Below are 10,894 nucleotides of genomic sequence, written 5' to 3'. Positions count from 1 at the left end.
AGAGAGAGAGAGTCAGAGAGAGAGAGAGAGATAGAGAGAGAGAGAGAGAGAGAGAGAGAGAGAGAGAGAGACAGAGAGAGAGAGTCAGAGAGAGAGAGAGAGTCTTGATCGAAAGTCTTTATGTTGAAGCTTCTGAGAACAATTTCTACTTCATTTCACAGAGAAAGCTCAGATTTGAAGAAGTTCACCGATCCATTCCGACTCAAACTTCATCTGGAGTGTTTTGTTGGTTTATGATACTAAAACTAACTCCACTGAGATATTCAGAGAAAGAGAGCATGAGGACATGATGGAGTAAAGACTGTTATATTATGGCACCATCTAGTGCAAAAAGCACAAAAATAAAAAAACAAATAAATTTCAATGATTTGAGGGAGGGTCCACCACATGACAATAACCAGCAATATAGCAGCATTCTGATTGGTTTAGAGGTTTTGAACCACATCATTTTGAAAAACGAAAGCAAAAGAAACACAGCAGAGGAGAAGGTAAAGTCAAGAGCACATGTCTCCTTCTTCTTCTTCTTCTTCTTCTCACTTTTATTATTATTATTATTATTATTATTATTATTATTATTATTATTATTATTATTATTATTATTTCAGAATTGCTGTACTCTCTCTCTCTCTCTCTCTCTCTCTCTGTGTGTGTGTGTGTGTGTGTGTGTGTGTGTGTTATTTTCCACAGTGAACGTACTGAATCACAATAATGGTGAGTGTTTTTTTTTAAGCTCATTTCCAATACAAAGACAAAATCCAGACTGGAACCAGTATCAATGTATTATTTACATTTACATTCACATTTCCTGCATTTGGGACACGCCCTTATCCAGAGAGACTTATTTTAAAGACTAAATACATCACCACTGATTCAGTAGGTTACAGATTTAGGATACCATCAGCCTCAAAACTATTCTGGGAGGAAATATAGGACTTTGTCTTTTAGGCAAGCGTGAGTGTATTGAATCTGCTAAGTGCTGCTACAGGAAGTCAGTGGAGGAGCAGCAGTAGGGTGGAGTGAGAGAACTTAGGCAGGATGAACACAAGCCACGCAGCTGCATTTTGATATCAGACTTCAAAGCTCTTTTGTACGTCGCTCAGGATGTGTGTGTGTGTGTGTGTGTGACAAATGCCACAAATGGAAATGGAAATAAAACTACCTTTTACTTCTTTTGTTTTTATAAAAATCTAAATGTAACATGACCTGGAACATTTATAGCTGCCTGTTTCCTGACTCTGCTTTGCCTAATGTTTGGATTATACTGCCTTTTCTAATAAACCTGTGGTTCACACATGGATCCTGCTTAACCTTCCTTACATTATTTTATAGTTGATGTTATAAGATTAGTCAGGACACTCCTGGTTTGCTGAGTGTAGAGAATCGTGTGTCTACAGACGTCATTGATTCCTGTGTTTTCCTGCTGATTTACATTACAGTTCAGTTGCTCATTTATGTTTGTGTTCTAAAGATTAGTCTAATCAGAAATCACATATTATTGTGCAGAAGCTCACATCATGATTAAATAATGCTCTATCGAGTAAAATGGCTGTTGCTCAGTCAGGATTCCTTTAATTAAAGAATAAAAATGAATGAAAACTTGCCTTTAGTTCACATTCTGGAAGAGAGTAAAGGTTTCAAAGATTTACAGCCTGACTCAATAACATGCACTAAATGGCTGATTTTTCTAGGCAAAATCAAAGGAAAGAATTTCAGTGTTCACTAAAAAGTACGAAGAGAAGTACGATGAGAAAGATGTCCTGGATGGAGATGTGTTCATTGTGCGACGTGATTCAAAGGTCCAGAAAGCTGGAGTGTACTCTGATGGACAGATCGTTCAGCTGAATGGTAAAGCACTTTCGTAATGGTTATAATAGATCAAGATAAACCATGAAGCAAACACAGTTATAAAAGACAATAATTAACTAAAAATGAATAATGAGTGTGTAACAGTTACAGTAAATTGGCAGGGGTGGACTGATCTGATTATTTTCCTTCACCAGCCGAAATGTTTTTCTGAGCATGTTCTCCCTTATATTATAGCAGATAAAACTGGCAGTCCATCACCCCTGAACATTTAGTTACAGCATTAGTTATAGCATAAACCGGAAAATGTCAGTAAATTTACTTACAGCTTCACTTCTGACATCTTCCATAACACTCACTTTTTAAAAATCTGTTTATGTGAAGCATCTGTACTACTGACAGAGCTGCTGTTATAAAAACTATAAATCAGCACCTTCTGACCAATCACAGGCCAGAAGTCAATTTACAGCTTTTCATCATATACCAGTAATCTCTGCGCATCAGTGTGAAGGTTTAGTTATCTTACAGTTAGTTTATTTTAACATGTGTTTTATATACAGCAGGAGTAAACATGGTGAATGTGAAAGAGTTCACTAAAGAGAACAGAGTAACAGTTTACAGGAACAAGGATGGAATCCCTCGGACATTCAGGGAAAATGTTGATGAAGCAATGAGCAAACGTCCAGAAACCAATTATAATAAATACAACTGTATTGAGTTTGTCATGGAGCTTCTGGAAATTTATCTGCAGGTAAAACAATCAATTTTCTTGATCAGTACATGATGCTTTAAGTTCTTCTTTCTTTAGTTTTTTCTTTCTTCTGCTTTTTTATAGAATTTAATTTAACTGGTGATTTGTTTTTGTTTTTTCCAGCCGACCACATCGGACTGCTATAACATTGCCTCTGGCGCTAAACCAAAGGGCTTCAAAGTTATCAAAAACTTCTCTGATGATTACACTGGAAAGGCAAAGCTAGGAGACCTGTTTCTCGTGCAAGCTGGGTCATTACTTACACACCTCCATGCTGGAGTGTTCTGCAGTGAAAAGGACCAAGAGATTATTCAGCTCAATGGTAAATCTCTAAATTCTTGATCTCTAAATCTCTAGATTAATGAAAACCTTAATCACAAATCAGAAAATGAAATACCGAATCTGAAAAACAAAATAAATCGGAAAACAAAAAAACAAATCAGAAAACAAAAAAACTAATCAGAAAACAAAATAAATCAGAAAACAAAAAAACTAAACAGAAAACAAAATAAATCACAAAACAGAAAATAAAATAAATCACAAAACAAAATAAATAAAAAACAACAACATAACAACCTTGAGAACCTTTATAACAATTCAGAAAACTAAATACCCAATCTGAAAAAACAAAATAAATCAAAAAACAAAATAACAAATCAGAAAACAAAATAAATCAAAAACAAAATGAATCAGAAAACAAAATAACAAATTAGAAAACAAAATAAATCAGAAAACAAAATAACAAATTAGAAAACAAAATAAAAATCAGAAAACAAAATAATAAATCAGAAAACAAGATAAATCAGAAAACAAAAATAAGTTAGAAAACAAAATATATCAGAAAACAAAATAAATCAGAAAACACAATAGCAAATCAGAAAACACAATAAAAAAAAATCAGAAAACACAATAACAAATTAGAAAACAAAATAACAAATCCAAAAACAAAAATCAAAAAAACAAAATGAATCAGAAAACAAAATAAAAGTCAGAAAACAAAACAAATCAGAAAACAAAATAACAAATCAGAAAACAAAATAACCTGGAGCCAGGCCTGGGGCTGGGGCATGCAGGCGAACGCCTGGTGGCCGAGTCTTCGACTATGGGACTCGGCCGGGCACAGCCCGAAAGAGCAACGTAGGTCTGTCTTCCCATAGGCCCACCACCTGCAGGAAGGAGCATAAGGGGCTGGTGCTATGTGATTTGGGTAGCAGTCATGGGCGGGGGCCTAGACGACCCAAACCCTGGTTAAAGAAACAGGCTCTTAGGACATGGAATGTCACCTCACTTGGGGGGAAGGAGCCTGAGATGGTGGGGGAGGCTGAGCGGTACTGGCTAGAGATAATCGGGCTCGCCTCCACGCACAGCCTGGGCTCTGGAACCCAACTCCTTGAGAGAGGTTGGACCCTCTACTACTCTGGAGTGCCTCATAGTGAGAGGCGGCAGGCTGGGGTGGGCTTGCTTATAGCCACCCAGCTCAGCCACCATGTGTCGGAGTTTTCCCTGGTAAACGAGAGGGTGGTTTCCCTGTGCCTTCGGCTGGGGGATAGGGTCTCACTGTTGTTTCAGCTTATGGGCCGAACAGCAGTGTGGAGTACCCAACCTTCTTGGAGACCCTACGAGGGGATGCTGGAAGGGGCCCTGACTGGGGACCCCATAGTTATACTGGGGACTTCAGCGCCCATGTGGGCAATGACAGTGTTACCTGGGGGCGTGATTGGGAGGAACGCAGCCCCAATCTGAACCCAGTGGTGTTCTGTTATTGGACTTCTGTGCTAGCCACAGTCTGTCCATAACGAACACCATGTTCAAGCATAAGGGTGCCCATCAATACATGTGGTACCAGGACACCTTAAGCCGGAGGTCGATGATTGACTTTGTGGTCGTGTCATCTGACCTTGACCATATGTCTTGGACACTTTCGGGTGAAGAGAGGGGCTGAGCTGTCAACTGATCACCACCTGGTGGTGAGTTGGATCCACTTGCGGAGGAGGATGCCGGACAGACTTGGCAGACCCAAACGTATTGTGGGGGTCTGTTGGGAATGTCTGGCTGAACCCTCTGTTAGGGAGGTCTTCAACTCCCACCTCCAGAAGAGTTTCAACAAGATTCTGAGGGAGGTTGGGGACACTGAGTCTGAGTGGACCATGTTCTCCTCCTCCATTGTTGATGCAGCTATCAGGAGCTGTGGCCTTAAGGTCTCTGGTGCCTGTCATGGGAGCAATCCCTGAACCCAGTGGTGGACACTGGAAGTAAGGGATGCAGTCAAGCTGAAGAAGGAGTCCTATCGAGCCTGGTTGGCTTGTGGGACCCCAGAGGCAGCTGATGAGTACTGGCAGGCCAAGTAAGCTGCAGCCCGGGTGGTTATGGAAGCAAAAACTTGGGTTTGGGGGTAGTTTGGGAGGCCATGGAGAAGGACTATTGGTCGGCCTCTGGGAAAATCTGGCAGACCATCCGGGGCCTCAGAAGGGGTAAGCAGCTCTCTGCCAACACTGTTTAAAGTGCTGGTGGAGCGTTGCTGACCTTGACTGGGGATATTGTCAGGCGATGGAAGGAATACTTCGAGGATCTCCCCAATCCCACTGACACGCCTTCCTTAGAGGAAGCAGAGCCTGAGGACTCAGCGGTAGATTCATCCATTACCCAAGCTGAAGTCACTGATGTAGTCCAGCAGCACCTTGGTGGCAAGGCGCCAGGAGTGCATGAGATTCGCCCTGAGTACCTTAAGTCTCTGGATGCTGTGGGGCTGTCTTGGCTGACACGTCTCTGCAACATAGTGTGGCAGTCAGGGACAGTGCCACTGGACTGGGGGTTGGAGGTGTGTTTCAAATACAGGGGATCACACTCCTCAGCCTCCCAGGGAAAGTCTACTCCAGGGTACAGGAGAGGAGAGTTGAACCGGATTCAGGAGGAACAATACGGTTTTCATCCTAGTTGTGGAACACTGGACCAGCTCTATACCCTCCACAGGGTGCTCGAGGGTTCATGGAAGTTTGCCCAACCAGTCCACGTGTCTTTTGTGGACTTGGAGAAGGCATTTGACCATGTCCCTCATGGCATTCTGTGAGAGGTGCTCTGGGAGTATGGGGTCCATGGCCCTCTGTTTAAGGGCTGTTCAGTCTCTGTATGACCAGAGCAGGAGCTTGGTTTGCATTGCTGGCTGTAAGTCAGACCTTTTCCCAGTGCATGTTGGACTCCGGCAGGGCTGTCCTTTGTCACCGGTTCTGTTCATTATTTTTATGGACAGAATTTCTAGGCGCAGCCAGGGGCTGGAGGGAGTCCAGTTTGGGGACCACAGGATTTCATCTCTGCAGATGATGCATCATCTTTTTGCAGATGATGTTGTCCTGTTGGCTCCTTCGAGCCAGGACTTACAGCATGCACTGGGATGGTTCGCAGCTGAGTGTGAAGCAGCTGGGATGAGGATCAGCACCTCCAAATCTGTGGCCATGGTTCTCAAACGGAAAAAGGTGGTTTGTCCCCTCAAGGTTGGAGGGGTGTTCCTACCTCAAGTGGAGGAGTTTAAGTATCTCTGGGTTTTGTTTACAAGTGAGGGAAGGATATAGTGTAAGATTGACAGACGGATTGGTGCAGCGGCAGCAGCATTGCGATCTATATACTGGTCTGTTGTGGTGAAGAAGGAGCTGAGCCAAAAGTCGAAGCTCTCGATTTACCAGTCAATCTACGTTCCTACTCTTACTTATGGTAATGAGCTTTGGGTCATGACCGAAAGGACAAGATCCCGGATACAGGTGGCCAAAATGAGTTTCCTTCGTAAGGTGGCGGGGTGTTCCCTTAGATCTCTGTCACCGGGGAGGAGCTCAGAGTAGAGCCGCTGCTCCTCCCACATCGAAAGGGGCCAGTTCAGGTGGCTTGGGCATCTGTTTCGGATGCCTTCAGGGCGTCTCCCAGGAGAGGTGTTCCGGGCATGCCCCACCAGAAAGAGACCCGGGAAGACCCAGAACACGCTGGAGGGACTATGTCTCTCAGCTGACCTGGGAACACCTTGGAATTCCCCAGAAGAGCTGGAGGAAGTGGCTAGGGAGAGGGAAGTCTGGGCATCCCTGCTTAGACTGCTGCCCCACAACCCGGCTACAGATAAGCGGGAGACAATGACATGACATGACACAAAACAAAATAAATCAGAAAATAAAATAAATCAGAAAACAAAATAAAAATAGAAAACAAAACAAATTATAAAACAAAATAATAAATCAGAAAATGAAATAAATCAGAAAACAAAATTAAATAAGAAAAAACAATAACCAAATAAGAAAACAAAGTAAATCAGAAAACAAAATAAATCAAAAAACAAAAAAAAAATCAGAAAACACAATAAATCAGAAAACAAATTAATAAATAAGAAAACACAACAAAAATGAGAAAACAATAAATCAGAAAACAAATAATAAATCAGAAAACACAATAAAAATTAAAACACAAAATAAATCAGAGGTTTGGATTACAGCCAGTTGGTTTTAGTAATCTGAATGTGTAATCCAGAACATTTATTTATAAAGCAGTCTAAACCCAAACAAATGATATTTCCACCACACAGGTAAACTGGTGCACCACTCCCCCCCTAATAATAGTACTGGTGTCTCATTTCAGGTGCTGTGAACCGGGTGCATATCAATGGGTTCTCTCAAGGCAAGAAATTTACAATTTATAGGAAGAAGACTGGAGTCTCAAGCAAAATCCAGAAAACAATGAAGAAAGCAATGAGCAGCATGCCAGAATATTCAGAGTCCAATAAAAATAAAAGTGTTCGTTTTGCCCTGGAACTGCTCTATGGAGAAGTGGAGGTAATTACAGCCAATTAATGTCTATCTATCTATCTATCTATCTATCTATCTATCTATCTATCTATCTATCTATCTATCTATCTATCTATCTATCTATCTATCTATCTATCTGTCTGTCTGTCTGTCTGTCTGTCTGTCTGTGACTAGTCTGTGAATGTATGTTTACTTTTTTACAGAAAACAGAAAGAGATGTGGAAGGCTTGACTCAGCTGGTGTTTGGCGATAACAGTGCAGATCTGTAGAACCTGAAGATTTAAAAATGATAGGAAAGCACCACACACACACACACACACACACACACATATATGTACAGGTAGTATTAATTATATGTAGAACAATACCTATATGAAAAGCTGTGTTCTTTGTTTTCTGTTCCTGTTAGACACACAGACAAACCAACAGTCCGCTAATGGAGAGATTCACCTTCATCAGTGAAACAGATGACATTTGCATAACACCACTTCAGCATAAAGGCACTCACATCATTCATTTCTTTAAAAAAAAATTACAATCTAATTTGACCCGAGCTTTCACTAGAGCTCTGAAAACAGAAATGAGGCTGATCCATCCTTTCTTCTCTACTTTATTTTTCCAGCTTATGTAGATAGCCATTTTTGCTTCTCCTACAGTGAAATCGATCAGTTCCCATTTCTGTTTTTCAGCTTTTTTTATAACCAGCTCCAAAGATAAAAGAAACCTGGGACCATGTTTCCAGCAGCCATGTTTGCATTTCAAACAACAATGAAAAAACAGTTTCAATTTCAGCACAGAAGGGACATGTCTTTATAACATCTGGATTTAACTTGGAAATTAAAACATTGACCCCCCCACAGCTCCATGTAATATTCTCTGCTGTAAATCACCCGCTCATTTCCTAAGTGGCAGTTTATACAACACTCTCCATACAGGCTTAATGTCATCTAAAACTCCGAGCGTTTTTCTCCACACTGTATCTATCTGTCCTCCCATCCAGCTTTCTTCTTATTTACAGCTTTTACACAACATCTGTAAACTTCTTTTCTTTCTTTTCACCTCATAAATAGGTAAAACATGTCCTTGGGTAAAACCGTTAAAACTGTTTTAATTGGGTAAAAGTTCTAGTTCAGGAAAGGGGTCACCTTTATCTGGTGTTTCTGCTTCCTCATGATATTCCTTGATTAAGTTCAGTTCCTCTTTAGACAGCTTGCTGATCCATTTTTCGATAATGGCTTCCATGTGCTGTAATGACCGTAGCCCGAGTTCCTGAGCCACCGCTCTCTTGTCTTTAAAATCCAGTTCTGCAGTATCCACTAGTCTCCTCAAAGTTGTGAACTGTTTCAGTTCTAGAGTTTGTGTGAGACCTGGAGAACTGTCCTTAATGTCCATTCGTCCTCCTCCCGATGAACCCATTTAAAGAAGTAAACCCAAAATAAACCCATTTAAAGAAGTTCACAATCTGTGTAAAAACATTTCAATTGATAAAGTGTACAACATACCTGATAATGAGGCAGCCTTGTCTGATTCCCGGTTTTACTTTAAAAGGAACGCTTAACCCTCCAATGATCTTCAGTACACTTTCAGCATCTTGGTACATCACCTTTACCATTGTGCTATAAGACTGGGGCTGAGGCCAAATGTCTCCAGAGTTTTCCAGAAGTTCTGATGCTCAACCCTATCAAAAGTTTTTTCTTGGTCCAGTGAAATCAGACCAAGGTCAACTGCCAGTGAACTGGAGATGTCCAAAATGTACAGAATCAAGGAAACATTATCAATGATGGATCTACTGGGCACACAATACGTCTGTTCAGCTTGAATTATTGAGTCCATGATGTCTCTGAGCCAACATGCTTTTGACATTATTTTATAGTCTGTACAGAACAGTGACACTGGACTCCAGTTTTTAATGTCCTATAAATCCCCTTTCTTGGGGAGAAGGGTGATCACCGCTTTCCGGCTGCTCAGGGGTAGACACATTTCTCTGCAGCTTTTGTTGAGGACCTCCAGCAGCTCTTCTCCAAGCTTCTGCCAGAAGAACTTGTAGAATTCCGCTGGTAGGCCATCCATTCCAGGCGCTTTTCCTCCTGCTATTGAGTTCAAGGCAGCCTGCAGCTCCTCCAGAACCAGCGGTGCTTCCAGTATACATGAATCTGCTCGGTCCGTTCTGTTTTTTCCAGTCCTAAGTAAAGCTGTGATGGAGCATCCATTTCGTTAGCTCCTTTGAATTGTGATCGTACAAGAGCACCCTGTGTTTTTGTGCCCAATAGATCCATCATTAATGGTTTTTTTTACTTTGAGGTTCTCAAAATATCCTCTGTTTCCTGTGGACTCACAGTCTGTAGTTCCACTATTTCCATCTCCAGTTCCCTTTAATGATTTGGTGATGTCCCTTGCGACGTTGGCAGTGTACTACTGACAGAGTGGCTGGATTAAAACCTGCCCATGGTCCCACCACTGTCTGCAGGAGAAGTCATCTCTCTTCTCTTTTCCAAGAGAGGTTCAGAAAACTCTAAAAGACTCCATAAAATTAGCATCATTCAGTAAAGAAACATTAAAATGCCAGTATGCACTTCTGGATTTAAGATTTGCAGTAAAAACTTTGCATCTGACTAAAAAGTGCTCTGAAAAACTGACAGGTGTTATTTCACTAGCTTTGAAGGTTATGTTTAAAACAATAAAATCTGTCTAGTCTAGCTAGCGAAATAAAGTGATCTCTAGAGTGTGTATTGTCTCTCAGTTCCATGCAGTCTTCTCCACACATCTACCAGATCGTGAGTTTTTATGACGTGTTAATGTAAGCTTAGATGCTGCATGGGGTTCATATTTCGCTTTAACTAATATTAATCTGCCAGCAATCATTTCCTGTGTGGTGTAGGATTCGGGTAAAAAGTGTTTGTTAAAGAGAATGTCCACTCCTGCACTCCTCCATCCCATTCCATCATTCATTTATCTTCATCTTTGTTCTCGCTGTGTGTTTCCTGTATGAATGTCACACGTGTTTTCATTTAATTCATTCATATAATTCTGTCCTTTTTCTTACATCCCTTCCGTATATTTAAGGAAGCTATGTTAAAATCAGTCATGAATAAAAATAAAGAAAGGAAAACGATTAGCGTTGTTCTACAGGGTTTGTTTTATACGCTCTCTTCATCTTCACACAGCAGATCTTGTCTTGTTCTGGTTACGAACTTTTTTAATCGGAATATTTCCTGGTGAGTAAAGTCCCTGTTCTTTTCTTTTATTATGGCCATAGGTGAGTCCACAAGTTCTGTTTATTGGGGAAGTACTGGTCTACTCGGATTCCTTTCATGTTTTTTGTTTTTTGTTGAAAGCGTTTAATCTCTTTAGCTTTTTGGCTTAGTGGTTAGCACACAGCAAGAAGGTCCTGGGTTCGAATCCCGAGTTTGAACAGGCAGGGGTCTTTCTGTGTGGAGTTTGCATGTTCTCCCCGTGCCTGTGTGGGTTTACTCCGGGTACTCCGGTTTCCTCCCACAGTCCAAAAACATGTACATTAGGTTGATTGTTAATTCTAAATTGCCCATAGGAGTGAGTGTGAGTG

At 41.2% G+C, this 10,894-nt stretch overlaps 1 protein-coding gene and 1 long non-coding RNA gene across 2 annotated transcripts; both read left to right on the top strand.

The window, feature by feature from the left end:
• Nucleotides 1-77: 77 nt before the first annotated feature.
• On the top strand, nt 78-1,995 carry LOC131371125 (uncharacterized). Its single transcript, XR_009207500.1, has 3 exons — nt 78-488; nt 688-711; nt 1,689-1,995. It is a non-coding gene; the product is annotated as an uncharacterized LOC131371125 (long non-coding RNA).
• Nucleotides 1,996-2,325: 330 nt separating this feature from the next.
• On the top strand, nt 2,326-8,327 carry LOC131371091 (uncharacterized). Its single transcript, XM_058418847.1, has 4 exons — nt 2,326-2,554; nt 2,678-2,876; nt 7,166-7,359; nt 7,536-8,327. The coding sequence occupies exons 1-4, from the start codon at nt 2,375-2,377 to the stop codon at nt 7,599-7,601; spliced, it is 639 nt and encodes a 212-aa protein (XP_058274830.1). The 5' UTR covers nt 2,326-2,374; the 3' UTR covers nt 7,602-8,327.
• Nucleotides 8,328-10,894: the final 2,567 nt, after the last annotated feature.

The sequence above is a fragment of the Hemibagrus wyckioides genome, linkage group LG20 (genome assembly GCF_019097595.1).
Source record: "Hemibagrus wyckioides isolate EC202008001 linkage group LG20, SWU_Hwy_1.0, whole genome shotgun sequence".
In the NCBI taxonomy this organism is placed as follows: Eukaryota; Metazoa; Chordata; class Actinopteri; order Siluriformes; family Bagridae; genus Hemibagrus; species Hemibagrus wyckioides.
The sequence above is the reverse complement of the archived record's forward strand: the minus strand, read 5'-3'. Positions and strand labels throughout refer to the sequence as shown.